This window comes from Symsagittifera roscoffensis, chromosome 7 (assembly GCF_963678635.1).
Source record: "Symsagittifera roscoffensis chromosome 7, txSymRosc1.1, whole genome shotgun sequence".
In the NCBI taxonomy this organism is placed as follows: Eukaryota; Metazoa; Xenacoelomorpha; order Acoela; family Convolutidae; genus Symsagittifera; species Symsagittifera roscoffensis.
The window spans coordinates 43,312,420-43,339,485 of NC_087068.1; the positions used below are offsets into that span (position 1 = coordinate 43,312,420).

A 27,066-nucleotide genomic window follows, 5' to 3' on the forward strand; every position below is an offset into this window, starting at 1 on the left:
TTTTCAACCAATTCAACAACAAAATCCAATGACTGCACACTCGTATCAACCATCACAAATGCAAAATGAAATACCACTCCCATATTATCTCCAACAACATGAGATAACAAGAAACCAACTTTCAAATTTTTCTCAAATGCCAAATGCAGCAGAATCATTACAAATGACAATGAATCCATACCTTATGGGTGGATCATCAATAACATCAAACAAACCTTTAATGGTTTTCACAGGAACAGACCCTGAATATTCTGTAGAAGATTATTTAAATGCAGTAACAGCAAACCTGATTTTAAATATTGGACCTGAACCAATAAATACGCCACTACATCAAAATTGGATACATCGACGCACAGCGTTAATACAAACAACCTTAGATGGCGCAGCCCAAAAATGGTTTTCAGTACTACCTCTAGAAATAAAATCAAACTGGAAAAGATTTACACAAGAATTTTCAAAAATGTTTGACTCCGAAAGAAACAAACAACAACAAAGAGTTTTATGTAATGAAATTCGCAGATTACCAAACGAAACCATCAAGCAAATAGCAGTACGAATCGAAACACTAGTTCGAAAAGCATATTCATTAAATACACATGACTATAAAAACACAAAGATGACAGAAATCTTAATGATGACCTTAACACCACAATTAAGGAAAATAGCAATAAAAAAGAGAGCATCACATCCTTCTTCAATTCGAGAACCCGATTTAGATTTTCGAAAACTAGTAGACAAATTAGAACAAGCAGAAATCACGATGAAACTAGAAGAAACGGAAAATCTGAAATTACAATACGTTAACAGAATTGAAACGACTCCCACTAATATTAATAATATACAGGAATCAGAGACAGACCTCGTTGAAAAAATCACTGAAATACTCAATATCTACGAAAAGAACCCAAACTTTAAAGGCAAACCATCTTTCAAAAAATGGTGTAATTATTGCCGACGATACGGACATAGTATTTCCGAATGTAGACAAAAACAGCAAGATAATCAAAATAAACCTCAAAAATATAAAGAACCAAATAAATCATTCTATCAATACATGAAAAAAGATCAAAATCTACCGAACAAAACAGTCCACAGCAACAACAGTTCAGGAAAACCACTCCCGAACAATACAAATTATACAAGAAATCAATCACCATATAACTCAAGTTATAGAGGAAGATCACCAGAACGAAGAAACACGTATAATTCATCACAAAATCACTACAATAGACCAAATAGTCGAAATAACTACTCCAGATCAAATTCAAACACACAACGATTTGTTTCTAGATCTAATTCCCAATCAAGAAATAACTACTATCCAAACAACCAATCACGAAATTCATCATACAATAGGAATAGAAACTACTCCTATAATCGAAATAGAAGTTATTCAAACAACCGAAACCAGAATTACCCGAACAATCGATCAAGGAATAACTCATATAATAGATCGAACTATAACAGACCAAACAATAATTACCAAAACAGATCGCGAAATAATTCACAAAATCGACACCCAAGTTATAATAATCGTTATAGAAATTATTCCCAATCACCACACCGGAATAATAATAACTATAATAATTCTAATAATCGCCACAGAAGTAGTACACCTAAACATCAAAGACAAATCAATCAAGTACAATCTAATCCAGAAACAACATCAGACCCTCCAGGTATTGATGACACAGTAACTGAAACGTTACAACTCAATCAAATAAACTGTACATCATCAGATTCAGAAAGTGATACTGAAAACACTCTTTCTATCAATATGATAAAAGTCGAAAATGACTATGAATCTGTCATATATGAACAACCCTTTTCATCACACATATATGAAAATCAATCAGAATTTCTTCAAAATTATTACACTACACCCATAAATTCCACACCAACGACGCAAGAAACAAACGAGATTAACACTACAGATCAAACCAATAAAAATACCAAAACAAAATGCTTGAATACAAACCACATTTATCAAAATATACAAAAAGAACAACCCAAAGAAAAAATTTGGACAATACCATTTCTCTTAGAAAGCCCAAGAAATAAAGAATTTCAACCACCAGACCTTGAAATAGATTTTTTAATTGATTCAGGAGCAGAATCAAACATAATAAACATCCCCACATGGAATGAAATAAAAACTTTACACCCAAAGTTAATACCTCTTGAAACCTCCAATAAGTTAGCAACAGCACAAGGATCAACATTGATAAACTACGGAAAAATCCAATTATTTCTCCTCCCCACCAGAACAATGGAACAAAGCAAAATTTTAAATAAGCCATTTAAACAAATATTCCATATCACTGACATTAAATATAATATCATTGGAATACCATTTATTTCGAAGTATATACCAACAATTAACATACTACATAGTAAAATATTAATCAAAGATAAATATACAAAAACAAAAGAAACATCCTTAACATTTTTTCAAAGATTAAATAAACAACCACCATTCTTTTCAAAATTCTACCCGATATTTAACAAACAAAGAAAACACCTAAAACCACTATCAGGAAATATCTATAATTTTTCAATCAAACAAGTTCACCAATATGATAAAGAACAAAACAAACAAAAATTTTATATGTCAGAATTTGAATTCAAACCTATTCATAAATTTTTCAAAATCACAATCTCATCCATAAAATATTTGAAAAATTCGAATTCCGATATCATTTCTTTACATGTCTATAACAACACACCTTACCAAGTAACATTACCTTTAGGACTTTTAGGATACTGCGAAACCAACGCTACAATATCACCAATACACGAAAAAGCCTATCGCGTAAATAATATACTCCAATTACTAGATATTTGCCAATCTACAATTCTTAATGAAGAATTATCTATAAATAATATAATAAGTAACGAAAACAGAAATACGGATTATTTCACAAAAACTCCATATTTCAAACCTACATTCAACATAAGTAACTACACAGAGGACCAACAGAAATTTTTAACAATGTTTAATTTCCAACATTCACAAATAACACAAGACGAATTCGAAAAATTAGCCAAACAGCTAATTAAATATTCATCAGTCTATGCAACATCAAAATTCGATGTTGGCAAAATCAGTTCATCACTACATCTCCCGTTAAAACCAGACGCAGTTTTCAAAAAACAGAGAGCAAGTAAAGTACCAATTCACTTACATGATAAAGTGAACAGATTACTCGATATTTTAGAACAATACAACATTATATCACCAGTAAACAAAGAAGAACAACCAAAAGGCAACACATTCATCAACCCTGTTATCATTCTAGCTAAAGGAGAATCATTAAAAATCGTTCTCGACGCTAGATACCTCAATTCACTCATAGATGAATCAAAATGTAATTGGCCCATTGAACCAATACAAGTTATTTTAACAAAAATAAACGGCAAATACATTACAACCGCCGATATGAATAGTGCATACAATCAAATGCCACTAGATGAACAATCACGACGTTTAACACATATTGTTATAGGAAACCAACAATATGAATTCAACCGCTTATTCTATGGAATATCCATAGGACCAGCAGCATTTTCAGCTTTTATGAGCAAAATTTTTAGACCACTAATACTCAAGAAAAACGCAATCACCTATTTAGACGATGTTTTTATGCAATCACAAACAAAAGACGAGATGTTCAATGTTTTAGAAAAATATCACCAAATACTTCAGAACGAAAATCTGAAGGCCGCCCCCGATAAATCACACTTCTTTTTGACAAGAGTTAAATTCTTAGGACATAATATAGAAAGAAAAACAATCACTCCATTGAAATCACGCATTGACGCTATTCAAAAACTTCAACCACCAACAAATAAAAAGAAAATCCAAGAATTTCTTGGAATGTTAAACTTTTTAAGTAAATATGTTTATAAAATGCAATTATATCTACGACCATTTTATAACATCCTTAGACAACAAAATAATTTTGAATGGAACACAGAACATCAAACACGATTTGAAGAAATAAAGAAACTTTTAACTGAACAAATTTCAAACACAATTCCAGATTCAAATCAACCATTTTATGCAATGTGCGATGCTTCGAACTTTGGCATCCGTGCAGCACTATTACAATCACATAATGGTACAAATAAAATGAACCTCATATCAGCAAATTCTCGATTATTCACTCAAGCAGAGCTACGACTCTCAACTCTAATGCGAGAATGTACAGCCATAATATATACACTGACAGAATATGAATTTCTGACACTTGGATCAAAACATCCAACAGTTCTATTCACAGACCATAAACCAATCATCTTTCTCTTTACACAAAAATCTAACCCAAACCACCGAGTTTATAGATTTCAACTAATTCTAATGAAATTTCCAAACTTACATATAGTTTGGACTGCAGGAAAAAATCTTGCATTACCAGACACCTTAAGTCGAAATACACCACCTGAATTACTTACACGAAAAACAACAGTTGAAATACCCAAAAAACATAAAATTCTACCTTGCAGAAAACGAAACATCACCCCGATTGGAATGCAAATATGCAGTAAAAACTGATATTGAACAATCACAAATAAATAGTTTACAACATTTCCCACTTTATTTAGATTGTCAAAATAATCATTATGAAGTTGATTTACTTGGAACATCAACTTTCAAACCAATCCCATATTCTCAATGGATAAAAAATAACACCCAACAAAAACGAACAAAACAACACCCGCCTAAAAAAGACCATTTTCCACTAATTGAAAAAGAAGATTTAACTGATAAAATAAATTTATCAGGACCACAAACAAATGATTCAAAATACACAATAAATCAAGTTTTTGACCTTCACGACCCACTTGACACAATACCCTTATCTAAATTAGAAATCGAAAACATTTTTCTCCCCCCAACAGAAACAATTGCAATTTCAACACTGAAACAATATCAAAACCTTGACCCAGTAATTCGACAACTGAAATCATGGCACAAATATAAAACTAAACCTATCAAAGCAGATTCAACCATTCTAGGAAACAAAACACTCCTCCGATACTTTCGCAAATTTAACAACACAACAATTAACGAAAATACAGACCTTTTAGAGTATAACCTGAATGAATCTACAGTTCCATGTCTCCCTATAAGTATGATTCTTATAGCTTTTAATATTTCACATACACAAAATATTAAAGGACACTCTGGATCAGAAAAAACATATTCAAATTTTATACAAAATTTTTACTTCCCAAATGCACCAATTTGGATAAAAGTACTATGCAATGATTGTATAGTATGTCAACTAAATAAACCTTACCCAAATCAAAAACAAATAGCACAAAAACAAGATTTTAAAGGACAAAGTTTGTACTTTAACCATCGTATCTCATTTGATACTAAGGGACCAATTTCACCCTCATCAGAAGGAAACTCCTACATTATGGTAATTGTTGACGCATTTACACATTATGTAGCACTTAACCCAGTACCACATTGTAACGCTTATTACGCTTACACAACACTCTATGAACACTGGATAGCAAAATTCGGACTACCAGAAATTTTAGTTACAGACAACGGTACAGAATTCATAAATAATGAAATTATCACACTATGTCATTTATATAACATTAAACACAAACCACGTACATCTCATGCACCTTGGACAAACGGCTTAGTCGAAGGTATGAACCGTTCATTACAAGAATATCTTAGATGTATCATCAACGGAAATGATACAAAATATACCGAATGGTCAGCAGATGTAAAATTATTTCCCTTAGCATATAATTCACAAATAACGACAACTTTAGGAATGTCACCATACGAAATGGTTTTTAACCAAAAGCCACGCAAACCAATAATGTTTACAGCAAATTCTCATAAAAACGCACAAGGTTATTGTCAACCAAATAAAGACTCAATTTGTTATAACCTACCTTTACATACACACGATGAAGATCATTTTCATCACCCACAAATTCTTAAACTAGCCTCCGGTACACACACCGAATGGATTCTAAATAGAGATAAAAAACACAATGAAATTTATCAAAAAATAACAAAAAAGTTATTACAAAGACAAAACATCAATGAACAAATCAATTCACGTTTTACACCAGCCTCCGATTTAAAAATTGGAACATTTGTTTTAATACCTAATTTTAATACTCAAAAAGGAATTTCTAAAAAATTACAACCCCTTCGAAAAGGACCATACCAAATAATTGCAAAACCCACTGATGTCACATATAAAATTACCGACTCAAACACAAAAGAAATCGTTCAACATCGAAACAACCTATTACCTTATTACCCAAAAGAATACGCACTCCGCGAATTAACTCAATTATATTCTTTCACAGGATTAAAAATCATTCAAAATGAACCACATCTGAAAAACACAGAACAAAATGATAACCCCACCGAAAATCAAAACACAAAACCAACCGCCACCAAAAACAATACACAAAACCATAAAGAATCTCCAAAACAAAGAAAAAATAGAAAAATGACAGAACAAATAATACCCCAAGAAGAAATAGACAAATCTGAACATAGAAAAACAACAAGACTCCGAAATCAACCACGTAAAAACTACAAAATGTTCATCCCCCAATCTAAAATATTAAAGAAAGTAGAATTTAAAAAGTAATTTTAAGATTTCATACTTCACAATCTTGAAACCTCCGTAACATTTTTCATTTCAATTTTTCAAAATAACATGCTCACAAGTACGCAATAATCCTAGTTCAAAATAGACCAATAGGATTCATCCAATCCGCCACTTTCTCTAACTCAAACTAAGATCAATTAGACGAATAATCTAGAACTCCAGGCACATCTCTAACTATAACTTTACAACCTCCAGGTCAAAAATAAGCAAATCACTCCAACTTGACAACTAAAATAAATATCACCATAATACCGTACCCCTCCCTTCTCTAATAACCCAAAGATCAACAATATTTCCCCAACTCAGACCACGAATACCCCCAAAACAAATTTGATAACTTAGCCTAAAGTAACAAAATGAAGATTTTAATTAGCCTAAAGTATAAAAATCTCACCATACCCCGGATCATTTGACAAACAAAAATAAAGAAAAAGACGACCTCCCAGTCACCATGAAAATTGCCCCCAACAATTTTTTACAAAACTCAACCCACTTGTCAAAAAACTAATAAATAATTCGACCACACTAGAAAATCGCCTCAAACAGCAAAAAATATTCGACCAAGAGATCATTTCTTAAATGCTCTTCTCTCAAACAGTTGCTCAAATACTTATAAATTTTAAACATTTTTTTTCAATACTTGAAGCCTTTATAATATTTCTTTTTGATATACTTGAATCTTTTCTAATAATCCTAATCATTTTTTGTAACATTTTTTTAATTTTCTACACTATTCTCGAACTATTCCTCCAACTTTCCAAAACCCTTGAATATATCCACAGGTACGATTTTAACAACTTGTCTAAATGATACGAACAATTTTCAGTAGAACCGATATTTTTTTATTGTTTGTAATTTTCATAACATTTTTTTCATTCCTCATTTTGACCATCTGTAAATGTATAAAGAAAGCAATCCTCACATTTGCCCTAGCAACAGTCCTTCTAATTCTTTTTTTGGAAGAATATTATAATAAACACAAAATTTCTCACTAAAGTAATAATTCAAAAAACCATCAAAAATTGCTACCCAACAGTCACAGAATCAGTCTTCACCGACATCATCCCAAGATAACCAAACACCACCTTCAACTACTCAAAATCCTCAAACGTCTACACGAATTTCTTTTCAAGACAATCCATACACTTTTGAAGAACGACATACTCGTTTATCAGAACCACTAGAACCAGTTCAACGACAAGCACCTTTAAGCGAACCAACATATAACCTATACCCAACACTACCACAAGAACTAAGTAGAATAAGAAATTCTAGTCAAAACCAAAATACAGTCGAAATAAATAGACAAATTATACATCCTCGACGAAACAGAAATTTTCAAACTCCCCGAGTTCATTTTGATATACCTCAATCCCCATCACAAAACACTCCAGAAAACCCCATTGGTATATTACCAGAAACCCCTACGCTTCTTTCACAACGTAGCACCTCAAGCCTACCATCAGATTACTTAGGTTCAACACCAACATCTGAGCAAATACGTGAAAATCCCTTTAACCCCCCAAACCAGGCATCGCGACTACCATATTGGACTACACATTCATTTACACAAGGTGAACCAAATTTAGTCAATGACCCCATAGATATTTCTACGGATACAACAACATCCTCATCACTACCAGAAACATTATCACTACCATCAACACCATCAATAAGCCAGTTTTCACCACCACCCTTTAACTTAAACTTTCCAAATAATCTCGACGCCAGATATCGAGAACAATCATCAATAAATATTCCTTTAAGACTAGATTGGAATACATTCACAGCACCTCCACCACTATTTGGACAACATCAAGAAAGTAACCGCCTTCATAACTGGGCACTTAATAGATTACAATATCGCCAAGATATTCACAACGATATCCGTGATCACAATATTCAAATACTCCAACAAAACAGTTTACAATTAAAGTTTGAAATCACAGTTAAGTTAAATAATATTACCCAACATCCCTACCCATTAAATCCACCTAACATAACAGCTCAATCACTACCACCACCGTTTATAACTACTGAAGTAATATACAAATACGACAGATATACCAAAAACACAATTGGCTACATTACATTTTATAATCCATACTCAGGATTATCATACACATGTATATTCTAAAATTATTAATTTTTCTCCAACTCCCTTTTCTAGTAATCTCAAATCAAAACATAAACCCTTCTCCTCGTACAGGACCACAAGATTTACTAGTAACACATTACGATTGTGAAGAAAATGAACAAAAAACACTACATAAATATGCAATAAATCAAGTATCACAATGTGAAACAGAACCACAAGCTATAGAAACCACAGATGTAATAGCAACACTCTATTCAAAAGCCCGAGCAACAACAGTTACAGGTTATAAATTCACAGCAACATTTTCCGAAAAGAAAGTACATTGTTCACAAGTCTCGAATGGAAACAAAAACCGACTTGACCATGAATCATTCTATCAAAGTAATATAGAACGTCTTTTACATCTCAATCCCGACGATTGTAAAAATGAATTACTAAGACTAAACATCACACAAAATAAAAACTCCCAAAGAAAATTAGTTAATTTTCAAGTTTTTTCAGACTCTGTACATCAATCACAACTTGAAAGACACCAAGGACATATAAAACTAGACGAAAAATACCCGTATAACGGCGCACACGGACGATTAACCTATGACCTACACGATAAACATTGGATACCACACATTGGTATAAATGACCCATCAAACTGCAAAGCAGACACAAAAAATAAAGGATACCAAGAAATAATGTTTTTCGATTGGAAAATACAACTCGAAAAAATACAACTAACACGAGATTTATCAGATAATACAATGATCTATCAAGGAATCCGATTACCTTGTAAAAATGATCAAGGTTATTGCGACCCTACAACGAGAACACAAGCAACAATTGTTTGGTTCCCCGAAGATACATGTACAACATTTCAAGTAGCAAAAATACACGCTCGTATGATAAAATTTCACGAAAAACATTTTATACAATCAATTCCATATGAACAAGTCCATCCATCACGAAAACTAAGTTCTAATTTTAGAAACATAGACAATATAGAAAACAAATTGACACGTTTTCAAATATATCAAGAAACAGAACTTGCATGTAAATACAGGAATCCACTTCACAGAACACAATACTCTGAAATATTAGTTGAATACGAAAAAGGATTCGACATGACCACTGGAAAAATTAAAATCGACCCATATGCCACAGGTCATCCTTTAAACGAAGGAACATCCTATATACCAGTTAATTTTCAAAAAAGCAACGGACAACCTGGTGGACATCTAAAACCTCAGGACACCAGAAGCACACGCTTACAAGAATTATCACTAATGAACACTACATATTTCGGTAATATCCACTATGATATTCATTTAGATATGAAACTAGATTATACAATTAGCCGAATTTTTCAAGAAATGTCACTCTCCGAATTAGAAACACTACACCACCTATGCGAATTAGAACGAACACAAATATTACAATCACTTGCACTAGCAGTATTAAAAATACCCTATGCAGGATACTTATTATCTGGAAATAGATCAAATTTTTTAGACTATGAAGGAAACATCTTATGGTTTTATACTTGTACTAAAAAAGTATCACCACTATACGTTTTTGAAGATAAACGATGTTATAAAAGAATCCCTATCTTTTATAAGAATAAAGTACATTTCGTGGATACACTTTCACGAAGAACCTATTTCTGGGATACCGCAGTCCCATGTGGATCAGAAAACAGCCACAATGTAGTACAACTAAACCCTGATGAAAATAAATATTATCTTCTCACACCATATCCCACATTAATGCAATCACTCAAAAAATTTTCACCAGAAAGCATTCGCGCTATTGCTCGAAACCCAAATATAGACTTACAATCAATAGGAATCTATTCAAAATCAGATATTCAACATCACATTAGAACACAACAATTCCAAGAATTATTAACACAAATGGACACTATACAAAGACAATCAATAGACCAAAATTTACGCAAACTTGCAGAAACCGCAGGATTTGCCGATATCTACACGCAAGACTATAGCGGATATTTTAAGGACATTAAAGATTACATATATCTAAACGGTGAAAAATACCGTCCCCAAGATATATCACCAATTAACATTTTTAGCTTTGTTACACTCAAAAATGAGATCCTCGATTTTCTAGGATGGCCCTACTACATCTTAGAAAAATTGACTATTTTATACGCAATGTTTAACTTCATTGGATTTCTTTTCTCACTTTTAAAAGGAATCTACAACACATGTGCTATACACACACAAGTAAACAGACAAGCAAGTGTAGCACGCATACTATTTGCAGGATTTTTTGGAATCTTTTCTACATCTATAAACAAAATTCTTTTAGACGCACAAATAAAAGAATATAACACAAAAATAACAACACGACAAAATACATACGACGAAGAACATAACAATGTAGACATAACGCCAACGGCACCACAATTACCAGCCCTACCAAATAACCATCCACTATCCCTAGTCCCACGAAATTTTCGAAACTTAGCCATCACACATAATCCAAATTTTCGACTCACCACATCACAAAGTCCCATTCAACATATAATGACACACCAGTCACAAGATGATAATACTTATGAACAAATTATTGAACAACCCCATACCACCGCTTTTCAGTCTCAAAATAATCATTTTTTTAGCCCACGATGAGCCGCCAACTTGGATCACTACACCGATCAAATTCCCACCCAACCAATCTTACCTCTCCAATCCCAATAATACCACTTTTTGCTTTTCCGCCACCCGATTTTCCATCTAGTAATGTAACATCAGGCATGAATTCCGACACTAATTCACACATCTCAGTTTTATATTCCATCTCACAACTCAATAACCCGAATATTGAAACCCCCGATGAATTCGCCGACTCAGAACCATCCCCATCCAATAATTTTCATAACTCTTCTAATTTTTCTCAACCCCCTTTTCAACCCATATTATCCAATAACCCTGACCCAATTACTCCCACACCCTCTTATGCTTCCCAAGTTACCCCAACCTATTCCTCATACCATTCTGACCAATCATCTCATTCTCCAGACACCCCCCGAATCTCCCCAGAGCTAGATAATTTTATTACCCTTCAACAACAACCCTACCACCTTAATACCCCAACCATAAACCAAATCTCCTCCACAATAAATTCATCCAACCCCCCTACCCCTACACCCTCTTCAAATTATACTGAATCATTAGCACCATCATCCACATCCACTGAATCTTCACTCAACACTAATAGAGCTTACCGCACTTTTAAAAGAAAGTTCCCCAACCATCCTTTCCCAGCAAAACCAGGAACAGCCCGTGAATACATCAACCACCCCAAGCATACTAACACAAAAGAATTTTTAGCCATCACCTTACCCTCATTCCCACAATACACCTTAAACACCCCCCACGACACTAACGAAACACGCAACTTTGTAGATGAATACGTTTTAATGCCTACTCTCTCTTGGACCTCATATTATCATTTCACGAACCCTCTTTGCTTACCTTTATCTAACACTCACATCGATATAGAGCGAAATACGGACATGCTATATCGACTCACTACACCACTAACACCTAGACAATTTACTTACGTTGGATATAAAAAATCACTAAAAACACACACTGCACCTAGAGCTAACGAATATACACTCGAATACTATGATCACAACATCATCAGAGCTAACCAAGATCAATTCTTAGACGACGATCGCTTCGCTAATCCACAGATTACCGAGAAATTTTTCATCAAGACACCATATACATTCACACTAAACATCTTCGACCGAAAGTTTGATCACATTATTTCAGAAGCACTAACAGACACACAAGCATACGAAAGTTTTAAAGAACGCTTCCAAATATTTTCACTAACCTTTCATTTCCTTGCACCACACGAAAGAGATTTACACTGCTCACACGATATTATGTTGCGCACTAAACAAACCCACACATATAGTTATTATCGCTTCATCCAAAATCACTTTGACCTACACACACCCTCTAGACAACCACACCATCGTTTTCAATTCATTAATTCCAAATACACTTCACCATTTTTCCTAAATTTCACATATTGTATTAAAGACACTAACCTCCATGGTATTCTTCGTAATTATGACCCCATAACCCAAATGTACATCTTCTGTCCCATCACCAAGACCTTCAACGCCGAAGAATCCCGACCCTTCCTTATCCCGCACGAGTTTGTACAACCCATAGAAATCCCAATTTTAGAATTCATCCACAACACTAAATTCAATCACAAATTATATAACTTAATCCAAAACACACCTTATGAGTTTGCAGTTGGCACTGAAGAACTAACCACTATCAAGGCACTTCAATTGCTTTGGCCACTGCTTCAAACTAAAAATATCATCCGCATCTTAGCTAAACTACTAACAACTTCAGAACTAATTCACGACATCTTCCCCCACGGTTTTTTCCCCGACGACTAACAGGTAAGTATGAATTAAATGAATATTACTAACTAATTAAAATATTAAAAAACTCACCATACTTTATTCATGTTTTCTTTAGATTTTTAGCCTTCATCCGACGATCACCTACAAAAACCACAAAAGACAAATAAAAATCGCAAATTTCATCAAACAGATTTCAAAAATTCTATTAATCTCTTACACTTATAAATTTATAAATTTAATACCAATGCAGTAAATTCATTTCTAAAATTTTCCCCCACAAGCAGTAAATCTAATTATGATGAAAATTTGTATCTTAATATTCCCCCATGACTAGCAGTAAATTTCTAAATTCTATGTAGTACATTAAATAAATGCAAATGCAGTACTAACCTTTTGATATTTTCATTCATTCGCACAGAAATTCTATCCACACTCGCACAGCTCGCCCACGAAGAATTGTTTAAAATAATGAATTTCAGTTTCAAGTTTTCACACTCAACAACTCTAACATATAATAACATGTTTCGAACTTTCCTTTAACCCGGTTGGAAAGGAATCATATACTAAACAAAACTAACCAACGCAGCTTACTAAATATCACAAATCATAGAATAACAGCATGACTTAGAAAAAGAAACCAACGGTACCCAAACCGGATTAACCCAGTTTAAAACTGGATAATTTATTCTTTTGAAGACTATTATAAAGTCTAAGAAAGAAATAATAAAACACAAAAAAGTCGAAAGACAAACCCATACCACAAACAATTTGATTTTTGAAAAAAGGACACAACCAACAAAACATAAGTAAGACCACAACAAACTCAACATAAAACGTTGTCACATAACAGGACCCCTCACAAAAACCGCATGAAATCATACTCCCACTCCTGGCCTAACCCACCAGGAAGGACGTCCTGAGCATGCTCTATAGCCGGCCTAACCCACCGCGCTACATCCACGCTTTGTGACCACACCACTATTTTTAATAAGAGCTACTCAAGTGTGAGTAACTCTTCAAAATAACCGAACTAAAACAAAAAGCTTTTGTGAAAACAACTAACTAAAATCATTATTAAAAAATATTAAACTAATAAAAGTTTTATAAAATGTAAAATCACATGATGCAATACATAGATCAGAATACAACACCAAGGACGAACATCAAAAGACAAGACGACCCCACTACACTCGAGAGAGAATGACCAACTACAATCGATATGCCGCTCACAATCACAACTCAAAGGATTTAGAGTACGACTTGACCTCGCAGAAAAGGACTTCATTGAACTAGACCAATGACCACCTCGATGTTCAAGTATACGTACAGATCCGAGTAACCAGGCATCCCCTCCACGCACAATCTCCACGCCATTCCCAAACTAGATCATACACAAAAGAAGTTCTCCACGCAGAACAGAAAAACCTGACATAGCAAACCATTCTGAAATCAGATTTGAGTTTGTTGCAAAGACGTAGTCGTTGTCACTAGAAGACACAACGTCTTATGTCTCTAACTCCAGCTTCCTGGAACTTCCCTAACAAAAGAGGAAACGGAAGAAAATTATGATGTTCGCCAAAAACAAACGTCCATCATCCATCCTTCGAATTGCAGAAGAACTATTCTAAAAAACTCTGTAAAACCCGGATGGGTGGAACCTGATCTAAACTACATTTTATGATTGGATAAATTAAATGTTTTACCAATGTAAAGTATTTAATATTAACCAATCATGATCCATCTAACTAACAACCCACTTATTTGTAAGTGCTGAAGTTACTTGTAATTTCAGCACCAGAGAGATTTGAATTTAACTTAGAAATTAGTTGGACTCTCCCGAGCACTTCAGCAGCCGCAATAAACCAGTATACCCTAGATCTATTGAGCCTAGCAGAGACTAGTTAAACAACCTGAGACTAGATAGTATAAGAGTAAGATTAGGATCGGTATTAGACTAAGAAGTTGCACGAATCTATCCGGCCGAAAATAAGATAGCGTGACGAGCAGACGGTGTACCCTATCCGAAATTACTCTATGAGTTACACTTCGGTCCTAACTCAAATGTATATTTATCGACTTGAAGCTATTTTTAATGATTACTCTTTTGTCCTACACTTGACCCATTTTTGAAAAATGAAACTGAGAAAAATTCAACCTTCATTATTAAACTCAATTCATTGAGCTTATTCTTTTGCATTCGAGGTGTTACTATCAGTCATGCCTAACTTAAATCAAAACAAACACATAAATAAGTGTCTTCACTTGGAACTTAATAATTAAAGTCCCGCAGATAACGAAAGTAAGCCGAATGGTCACTTACTTTAACCACTTAGCCATAGACTCTTGATGTATCCTATATTCAAGAATACCTTACTTCCTTAACTCTTAATATCAGGCAGTGATAAGAGCGCTTCAACAATAGCTCAAGCTCTTTAGCTTAGGCAATTTCAAATAGACGCTAAATTGTTTTGAAACAAATAACCCAAAAACTAAACACATAAATTTGCGACTTGCTGCGGAAAAACTTCATAAACTGCCATCATATATGCAGTTTTATTTTGAAAAAGAGAAGGAATCAGAGCAACTCAAACGTGATTTCAGTACAAACTATATTACCGAGCCGGCGAAAAGTAAACATAGCCAACAGACATTGGGGGAAAAGTTCATAAACGCAGGTAAACTACTGACTTGGTTTTTTGAAAAAATCTCAACCTTCCCTTTTCCGAGAAAAAATTAGAAGGTCTTAAAACTCTTTGAATTTCTATAAAATTTATGATTGACACTAGTTTGAATATAGCCAATCGAAGATTGGAAAAGAGTAACGAACGCAAGTAAACATAAAAAACACTTGAAAGAATCTCAACTTTCAAATTTCAAAGATAAAATAGATGCCCTTTAAGCTATTTGAATTTTTAGAACAATTTATGGTTGGCGCTTTTTTGATAATAAGAACCCAACTAGAGAAAATTGGATCAAAAGGTAAAGTTTTTATTCCGCTGGAAATCTAAAAATTAAATTACTTTCGAAACTAGAAATAGTTCACGTTTTTTTTGCGCCATTTCCATGCTGGTATTTGGCGAGAGCTATTTACGTCACTTTCAGCAGATGAATTTCATTTTAACTCAAAAAGTGCATATATACCTAAGGGCATTCATAAAAGCATCAATATGTATGAATGGACATCTGTAGTTATTAGAGACTTTTCCTGAAAAAAAAACAAAAAAAATCAGCAAGAACTATATGACATTCTTTAATACGTTCATTACTCTAAATAACATTACCTCCATCTGAGAAATCTAGATCAATCGATAAAAATTTCATTTTAAGGGAAATCTGATAATTGATTCAATTTTCAAAACTAGAAGTCGATCACGTTTTTTGTGACCTTTACACTTTCTCTATTCGTAAGTGGAGTTTGCCTTCCTTTTAACAAACTTAAAAAGAAATGAAAAGTCAAACCGGAAAAAATCATATTGAGCCTGAACAAAATTTAAGACTTTTCCTTTAAAGAAAAACAAAAAATCATCACGACTTATATTAGAGTTTTCACTTCGTTCATCTACTCTTGAAGACCGAACAAAAATCAATTCATAGAAACTACGGAAGTAAAATAAATGATAAATCTCTAAGTTCATCAACACTTAAAAACTATCATCAACAATTTTTAAAACATTATAAGGCCATCAAGTCCCGGAAAGGTTTCCTTTGAAAAAAATAGTACCCCAGAAACATCCTATCCGAAAATCAACTTACAGGCATTGGACGACGAGAGGTTTAGCACAGTCACACGTATTATGCGCGTCAGTGCCATCCCCATTTGGCCCTGCACTGTTTGTACTGCTTCGATTGAAAGCCGAGTCCCGCATGCCTCGTTTGAGCGTGCAGTTACACACCCCTTTGTGATTGAACTTCGGGATGCTGGTATCGGGGACATCCCCCACGAGGTTATTTCTCACCAGTGACACGAAATGTGCGAAGTGGGCGGGGCTGGAGGGGGGACCAGTGGCTCCCTCTAGTAGCAGGTACTGCACGTGGGTTATATGCCACTCCTCGCCCCGCGCCAAGTTCTCGTCGTCCTGAGAATAAACGAAATTAACATTATTTATACCAACTTAGAAACATCTCCTTACCTCATTAAAACAAGCTGTAAAAAGCATTCAGGTAGCTCATTAACAAATGCAAGCGTCAAAAAGAACGGTCAGGTTTTAGCATTGTTGTTTAAATCCTGTTAACTCAATACAAAACGATAGCTTATGTTCTTTATGCTATCGAGCCAGTAGAGTTTAACTTGGACTGATTTATACCCCTTCATTTCTAATCCGCAAACGTCTGCGTTACAGCTAAACAAAATTGATTCGTAGCCCAAAAAATATTACGTAATAATTAAATGAAATTTTTGTTATGAAAAACGTTTAAATTTCTGGGCATGAATTTTACGACGGCAGTTTTTTTAAATTCAAGATAATGCTCATAGAATAGACGAGACAACAAGTCTCTATTAAACGGTTTGAACAGAATATCTCCAACCCAATTCTCTTCTTGAATCTCTATTTGCACATCATATTTGAGATCTGATCATTCCAAAGGTTAGAACCCTTTCATATAATTCAAATATAGAATTGAGATAGGGACATACTGTCTTTGCATAACAGTATGCAAACATGCAGTTCAGCTCTAATACAGATCTTAGAATGAACTTTGGTTAACCTTGATTTCGTTAAATGTAAACAAGAAAAAACTATATTTGTTCTACCTTACATAAAGTGACTTCAAAGGCTAGATGGCACTTCAGCATTTTATTAACTAAAACGACTCCTTTCTAGTTGAAATATAGTTGATTCTAACTATAATAAAGAGAAGCGGCGCTTCGCAAACAAACGCAAAAAAAGCTCTAAAATAAAAAAAACTACAACAGCTGAAAAATCAAAGCCCTGAAAAGGACAATCAAAAAAGTTGCCACGATTACAACAAAAACTTAGCATTTCACTTTAGTCTGATGAGAAAAAATACCGGTTTGATGAGAAAAAGCCGGTATATTTGTAGTCAATACTCCAATCCTTCAAATATCGGCCAGCCAAACTTTTCACATGCCGTTTAAAAATGTCTGAACGAGGTGCAGATGAAAACAAGTTATGATAATCCATGAGTTTTTTTTTAATGTATCCATGTTTTGATTCTGATCCTGTTTCGGCAATTATTGCTCGACCACTCTCGAAGAGTGAAAGTGTTTTTTTTCCAGCCAAAGAATAATTTTTTTTCCAGCCAATATTAAATACCTTACAAAAAAACTCGTAAGGTGCAACGTAAAGCATCAATTTAAAACACAATTGATCAAGATTTAATTCTCCCAACTTTAATTCTACTAAAAGTTCAAAGCTTTACTTTTAACTTTCTAAAAATCATAATCACGATATTTTACTATCGAGCCACGTATAAAAAATTACATACTTTCAGGAAAAAACAGCAAACAGACAGTTGGAAAAGATTCAATGAACGCAAAGAAGTAGAAAAAAAAACATTAGCTGTTTTTTGAAAAAAATTTAAACAAAAATTTATATGACTTTTTACCAAGACAATAGAAAATGAACCCACATTGAGAAAACAGGATCAATAAATAAAACTTTTATTCCTCTGGGAAATCTATAAATTAAATTCCACTTTCGAAACTAGAAATCGTTCACTTTTTTTGCGCCATTTCAGCTTTCACACAGAGCCGCACAACAAGCTGAGCTTCGCACCACTTGCAAAACAAAACAAGAAAGCTGTTAAGTCGGAAAAAAATAGAAAATTTCGAAAAAACTAGATCTATCAAAATGAAAAGGCTAACTTTGAAGAAAAAAACGCCAAAACAATAGAATGTAAAATTACCATCGGAGGAAGATTTACACAGAGGCAAAACACGACAAATAGCAGCTCTATAAAGTGGAAATAATAATAATAAAAAAATAATAGAAATAATCCTCGAATTAGCAAAAACTTGTGAACTGAGATTCGAACCTGCGACCTAGAAATTGAAAACCTCGCACACTAACCACTAAGCCACGGAAGCATAATAGGTACCATTAACCACTCAGTCACAAATAAAGCAGGGAACAGATGCTATGCAATTTGCAATGCTACGGTGAAATTTCCAAATAAGTGAACCTGCGACCTAGAAATTAAGAATCTCACACACTAACCACTAAGCCACGGAAGCATAATAGGTACCATTAGCCACTCAGTCACAAATAAAGCAGGGAACAGTTGCTATGCAATTTCAATGCTGCGGTGAAATTTCCAAATAAGTGAACAATTTTATTTGCGAGTTAATAAAAGGAAAAGAAAAAAATTGAAACCGAAAATAAATGTTATAAAAAACCATAATTTCTATTAAGATGCTTAGCAAGTTGTACGATCTAGAAGGGAGCATAAAAATGACGTTTCCATGAGACGACTAAAAATAGGACAGTAGTCGATAAAAGATAAGCCGAAAGTATTTGGGCAGAAAGGAGTTTTTAAGCGTTCAATAAAACAACAAAAAATTAAAACATAGAAGTCATGTCAGTAAAATTACAAACAGCAAAAAACAATCAAAACACTAAAAGCAACTACAAGGTAACTTGCGTACAGTAAAAAAAAGAACAATTCTAAGATGTGGCAACTAAGCCGACAAAATATAATCCGACAAATAACAAGCCGACAGTTTTCTTTAGATGGACTATTCACTGTTCGAAAACATGTCCTATCACATTCGAGCCCAGGTCCTTTGCCCTTCCAGGCTTTTTCGATACCTCCAGACCAAAAGTGCCGCATATGCAAAAAAAATTTCGCATTTCTGATTTTGACGATTCTGTGAACAAAATTATTTAAGGACATTTATATAAGCATTCATAAGTCCGAATACCCTTCTTTTATTATTTAGAGCGTTTTGAATTTCAAGAAAAAACGTAAAAACTTATCACGACCTACATGAGAGTCTGAACTACGTTCACGACTCTTAAAAACTTTTACAAACACGACTTGAGAGGCTATTAAGCAAAGTTTCCCTTCAGTGGCACCTGGTTTTTATTAACTATAATATCGGTACCGTTCTTTATTGCATTTTTCACCCAGAAAATAAAAGAAAATTACGTTCGTAACCTTGACACTTTTGCTGTTTCAATAGTTCAGTTTGCCTTGCAAGAACTCGACAAAAAGCAGTTCTATAAAGTGCAATAAGAAAAAGAAGAAATAAGCCTCGAATTAGTTTGAAATTTGGCCAAGTCTTGAATCCGATCAGCGACCTAAAAATTATGAGTCTCACTTACTTAATCAATAACAAAGCCACAAATAAAGCAGAGAACAGATGCTATGAAATTTCCAATGCTACAGATCGTGATTATAGCAAAAAGGCTACCAAATAAGTGAACCCTTTTAATGAAGGTTCATACTGAAACACTACGACCTCAAGCACTCAAACAAACTGAACTAAAAAGAGATCAAAAGTTAAACCGCGAAAAAAGAAATTCGAGCCTGAACAAATTTTAAGACTTTTTCCAAAAAAAATAAAAAAAATCATGACGAACTTTTCAGAGAAAAACACTTCGTTCTTTTGCACTTTAAGAAAACCAAAAATTCGATAAAAATTGCGAAGCTGAATTTTTATTTTCTTCATCTCTGAAAAAAAAATTTTGGTTTTTATTTTCTGTCCTTAAATCAAATTGGTCAGAGCATTCTGTGCTATCTGCACAGCAACCGGCTATCCTTGTTTCTGTTGGCTTCAACTAACAAGAGGAATATAATTCATACACTTACATCTGAAACAGTGAGCACAAGCTGTCTGACTATTGCCGAGTACGGGCCGGATGACCTGGATGAACATTTTCCGTCCGATTTGCATTCGCTTTCGAGGCCATTCGACGAACTGTTCATATAAATATTACTTTCATCATCTTCGCCTTCAGTTGAGAAATCATCTCCGTGCTCATTAGGCATAAAACCTTTCTTGCTCAGAAGAGTGACATTAATTCTTCCGAATTTGAGAGATTGACCTTGAACCTCGGGCCAGTATGGCTTTTCTTTCTTCTGGCCATCTGTTGGTAAGTCTCCAATATACACAATATAGGATACTTTATGCTGTAAGACCATCCACCAAAATGTTTTGTGTTTCACTTCATAAGGGAGGTCTGTCACTATGAACTTCTTCAACTCGTCGTTGTATCCACAGATCCAAGATGCATTCAGGTATGAACTGTACACTTCGTGTATGATGTCGGCGGGGAATCGGACGAAGTTGTATTTATAGGGTACTTTCTGGAAGTCGCGTGGAAATGTCTCTTCTCGCCCGTTGTAATCCCCTTTCTCCTTCTCAAGGTGGTGTTCTCTGTACTTCTCCACAAACTCAACATTCTGTAAACATATCCAAAACTAGTATTAAATGCAAAGTAATAATTAAACAGCAGAACACAGTTTGATAGTATATTTAGAAAAAATTGGTTCCTAAGCCTTTCTAATAGTCGATTCAATTGAGTTATCTCCAGCGGATTATACTTCCAGAACATAATTAACAGACAGTTGGAAACGAATTAATGCAAAAAAGATACTGACTTAATTTTTTGAAAAAAATCTCAGCTTTCGAATTTCAACGAAAAATCGATGGCCTTAAATCTCTTTGAATTTCTAAAACAATTTATTATTGACATTTTTTGATATTTCACTGATAAATCTGATCATTAAAACCAATTTTTGCAAATATGTCCATCGACTCTAAATAATTTCAAAACATGGTTTTTTTTAAGTCGAACAAATTTATTGTTTTCTGAGCTCTCCCAAACCACTATATAACGACCCTAATTTGACCAAATTTTCTGATCCGCAGGCAAATTTTTGAAAAAAAAAGCGTTTTTAGGCACTTTTTGGAAAATTTCGACCAAAAAATCGCTTTTTTTCGGCGCGCGCTCCCCCCTCAAAATTAGTATAGACTGTCGAATCCCTGATGGGGCGAGGCGTCCCCCCCCCCCCCCCACCCCAAACCGCTACTGGGTAGAATATATACTTTTCCATTGAACATCAGACACCTAGTAGGGTAGCAATTCGTACCTGCAGCTGTCTTAGGACAGTGGTTTTGATGGATTGGGAGAATTGATTGTTCTGCAGAGTTTTAAGTTGCATCCTACACGGAGCGAACAGAATGTGTTCCAGTAAAGCTTGGTGGATGAACCGGTACTGACACTGAAACAAAACACAAACAAATATTGCAGAGTTTTTCTACTTTATCTGTGATCTTGATTTTTGTTAACCGTATGGAACCACTGAATACTTTGGCAATTGCAACTGTCATAAAAAGACAAAACTGCATTTCACAAACACAAGCAAAAAATAAAAACGGAACAAAATACAAAACTGTCTTTGGGAGATGAGCTTACGAAAAAACGCAAATACCTCTGCAAATCGGATATAGTTAGATCAGGCTGTTTAATTAACGCATAAACTATGCACTTAAACGTGCGACTTTGGTTGCATAGAAGTGCACTGATCTTCTAATACTAGAGTGCTTGCGTAAAAACTGAATGAAAACAGCGGGAGCGGGGTACTTACAACTTTCTGGACGAATTTCTTCCTCTGGGCCCTGAGTTGCCAGACGAACCTGTGCACATCCACCTTGTGGTCTCTCTCCAGCATCTCTCGCAGGTAGTGGGCCGCAATGAACGTGCCAGTCCTGCCAATTCCAGCTCTAAACATATCACACGACACATTACAAAACACTAAATAGCATACATATGGATTTTTGATGCTTGTATTTGAAAAAAAAAATTGTGTTAAGTTCAAAAAATCAAGAATAATTTAGTTATTTCGTTATTTCTGGTTATATCTGGTTATAGAATACTTTGGTTATTTCACGCCTCAAGTTCATTTCACGTCTCAACTACTAATCTTCAGTTCTTTCACTTTCGCTTCCCTCTAAATACGCCCATAATAACTTGAGCAAGCTTTGCTTATAATGGGATGCTAAATATATGCTTACCGACAGTGGACCAACACAGGAGCGTGAACACTCTCGTGGTATGCCATGGCGGTGTCCATGAAAGACCAGAAGCTGCTTGTATCTGTCGGGATCCCGTAGTCGTTCCACATTGTGAAGTGGAAATGGTGCACTATCTTCGTCTCCCCCGGTTCGCTCATGTTCTGATCTTGACCAGCGCCACTGCTCGTGGAGCTCGAATCAGATTGGCTATTGTTTGAGTTGCGACTACGCTTAATTTCATCTTCTTCATTACCTGTGTTGTTCTCGGACTGCGACGAAGACTCGTAGTTGTTGTTCACAGGTGTCTGAAAGTCACATGTAGATTATGAAACCTAGCATTTTAGCTAAACAACATTCATTGTCCATCACATTCAAAATTTGCAAATGACTCAATTTTTTGGAACTATTTAAAAAAAGAATTCATTTCGCCAACTTTGTCATAAAAAACAATGATGCGTCAGCTTTATTTCAACAAACTATCAGACATATTTTCAACTTTGATCATAATCTTCAGAAACCAACTAACTTGTATATTAACATTATTCACAAAACACAAAAGCGAAGCAACCCTTTACAAATAGCTGTTCCGAAAAAATGACAGGCAGCTTAAATTGAAAAAAAAACATGAATTTGTTTAAAAAAACTTAAACCGCTTGAAACTTTGCTTTCGAAAAACTAACTAATTTTAAACGCTGAAGGCATCAAATTTGGCTTCAAAGAGAAATGATACATCAAAAAACACAAGTTGGTAAAGCGTCGAGATTCGATATTTGGCTGGAAAATATTTAATGGAAATTTTTTGGAAAATAAACTTTGTAAGAACTTCATTTTCGATTTCCTTTCAGACGCGCAGTTGACAGCGTTTTAAACAAAATTCATCAAAAAAAAACAACGGATATGTTGAAACTTCGAAGATCTTAATTTTAAAAGAGTGAAAGCGAACGAGAACATAGCCAACAGAAGAAGCTATGAAACGAGAAGACTGGAAAAACCACAATTTTTGAGAGAAAAAAAAGTTTTTCAAGAAAAAATTATCACTTTGAAGCTCTGAGAATTTCAAGAAAAATTTGCAATTGACCCTTTTTTTATGAAAAACAACTCAAATTGAGAAACTTGAACTAGAACAAAAACAGCCAACAGAAAGTTGGAAAAGAGTCAATGAACGCAAGAAACACGAAAAAAATACTGACCTTTTTTTTGAAAAAATATCAACTTTCAAAAAAATCTTAAATAGATGGCCTTGAAGCTCTTTGAAGAATCGATAATGGAGTTTCCCTTCCTTTTGACAAAGAAATTATTTGAACTTGAACAAAGCCGAACCGCAAAAAAGAGTACATTTGAACCTGAACAAAGCTGAAACCCTTTTCCTGAATTAAAACAAACAATCATCAAGACCTATATAAGAGTCCGAACTAGGTTCATCGACTCTTAAACATAGCCAACAGATAAATAGAACAGATTCAATGAACGCAGGGAAATTTTTTAAAAAAACAGTTTTTTTTTGAAAATGCAGCCAGCTGACAGTTGGAAAAGAGTTACCGGCACAATGAGAAAACTGAATAATTAGAATCTGATAATTTCAAGATTGGTTAGTTTTTTAAACTAAAATTTAAAAAAATGAAAAAAATCTGAAAAAAAGGCCATATCTCGAAAAGCGAAAAGATTTGAGCAGTCATACTTGAAAGCAAGACTTGCAACCCCTGAGTGTACCTTGACAGCACATCACTACAGGGTTAATAATTTCAAGATTTGTTAGTTTTTTAAAAATTTAAATTAAAAAAATGAAAAAATCAGAAAAAAACGCCATATCTCGAAATCCGAAAAGATATGAGCAGTCATACTTGAAAGCCAGACTTGCAACCCCTGAGTGTACCTTGGCAGAACATCACTACAAGGTTGGGAAATTCAATTTTGGTTAGTTACTTTTTTTATCTAAGTTTTTTTCATAAAAAATTCATAAAAAACGCCAAATCTCGAAAACCAAAGAGATTTGAGCCGTTATTCTTGGACGCCGACTTGCAAACCCTGAGTGTACCCTGAAAACACCCCACTGCAGTGTTGAGAAATTCAAATTTTCTAAGTTTTTTTATATCTAAGTTTTTTTTTTTTAAAAACTAAAAATTCATAAAAAACGCCAAATCTCGAAAACTATAAGAATTTGAGCACTCATATTTGGACGCCAGATTCGCAACTTCTGATAGTACCCTGAATCAATTAAAGGTTGCGAATTTCACATTCGGTTAGTTTTTTATATCTGAAGTTTTTGCAAAAAAAATGAAAAAATTATGAAAAAAAGCCATATCTCGAATACCAAAAGGATTTGAGCAGTCAGAATTGGACGTCAGACTTGAAAACCCTGAATTTACATCCCACTATAGGATTGAGAATTTCAAATTAATTAGTTTTTTTATATCCAAGTTTTTGAAAAAAAATCTTAAAAAACGCCATATCTCGAAAACCAAAAGGATTTGAGCCGTCATTCTTAAGCGGTAGATTTGCAAAGCCCGAGTGTGCCCTGATAGCATCCCACTAGAGTGTTGAGAAATTTAAGATCGGTTAGTTGTTTTATATCTTATTTTTTTGAAGAAAAAAAATGAAAATATCATTTAAAAAAATGCCATTCTCTAAAACATGTCAACATAAGGACTTCTTAAACATGTCTCACATGAAACGCCAATTAAATAATAGATAGATAGTTTATCGAAAAAAGAAGTCAATTCGTGATCTTCACACTTGCGCTATTCGATAGTGGAGTTTGCCTTCCTTTTAACAAAAGAAATGAACTGAACTTAAAAATAAAAAAAAAGTCAAACTGCGAAAAGTTAATTTGAGCATGAACAAATCTCTTACTGAAAAAAAAGACTTACTGAAATAAAAAACATCACGGCCTATATAAGAGTCTAAATTAGGTTCATCGACTCTAAAAAAAACAAGAATTTATATCAAAGCAGAGTAGGTAAATTTAGATTTAGCATAAAAAACGACTAGAAAGGGTTAAGTGCAAACATGCTCAAACAAAGAGGCGAAGTTGCACTTTGCATACACAAGCAAAAATTCGACCGATAACGCTACTGGGAATGAGTAAGACTTTGAGTCTTAAGTGACGCACGCTAATTATGGTTTTTGATGTCTACATAATTGTTAAGTGAGGCAAGCCAATTATGACACATAAGCAGTACCAGACAATTTGAAAAAAAAAAGTTTTACCATGCCTCAATTTATAGAGCGGACGCAATTTAACAAGTATACAAAAAAAATCATTAAAACAACCGACCCTGCCCAAGTTTCGAACCCTCTTATTTTGTTGCTGGCCTCCTTCCCTACCTCTACGCTACAGATCCATGATACCTTGCAGTTGAAGTACTATTTGTAATATAAGTCTTTGTTAATATCCTCAGCATTGGCTGTACTTAATAGCTGGTTTTTGATCAAAATGAACACTTTCAAGATGAACACATTTTGTCGCAACAATTGCATCGCAACAATATTTGCGACTTAGGTTGGAAAAAATGCTATGCTTGTGTAAAGACGTTAGTTGGCGTTCCAGTTATGCTCAAAATTAATCAAAGTCGACTCAAAATGATCCATTGATTCTGTATTGCAATTTGCTAGACTGAGAAGAGTTACAACTCCGATTTGACAACGAGTAAAAATTGGCAGGTGGACGGGAAAGACAAATCTAAATAACTTTTTAAGGAACTTTATTGTTCCTTTTATACTGAAATCCTTGGTATATCGAGGTTTATTTTCGTTGTCATGCATTTCATTGGAATCGATTCATTCAAACAAAGTTTATTAGCTGCTGCTTAACTCAAACAACTACCTTGTAACACACCTCCGGTGCTTTAAAGAGATTAATGAACATGAAAATTGCTTATTTATACATTAAATGAAAATCGACGAGATTGAT

At 34.1% G+C, this 27,066-nt stretch overlaps 1 protein-coding gene across 3 annotated transcripts in view; it reads right to left on the bottom strand.

Moving 5' to 3' along the window:
- The window catches only part of LOC134851006 (uncharacterized), a 100,185-nt gene that overhangs the window by 9,147 nt on the left and 63,972 nt on the right, over positions 1–27,066 (bottom strand). For all 3 annotated transcript variants that reach the window (XM_063866881.1, XM_063866880.1, XM_063866879.1), the window contains 5 exons: positions 23,157–23,461; positions 22,730–22,865; positions 22,232–22,363; positions 20,948–21,541; positions 16,928–17,250 (listed from right to left, as the gene is read on the bottom strand). In XM_063866881.1, coding sequence (XP_063722951.1) covers positions 16,928–17,250; positions 20,948–21,541; positions 22,232–22,363; positions 22,730–22,865; positions 23,157–23,461 — 1,490 coding nt within the window. The remainder of the gene's footprint in view (positions 1–16,927; positions 17,251–20,947; positions 21,542–22,231; positions 22,364–22,729; positions 22,866–23,156; positions 23,462–27,066) is intronic.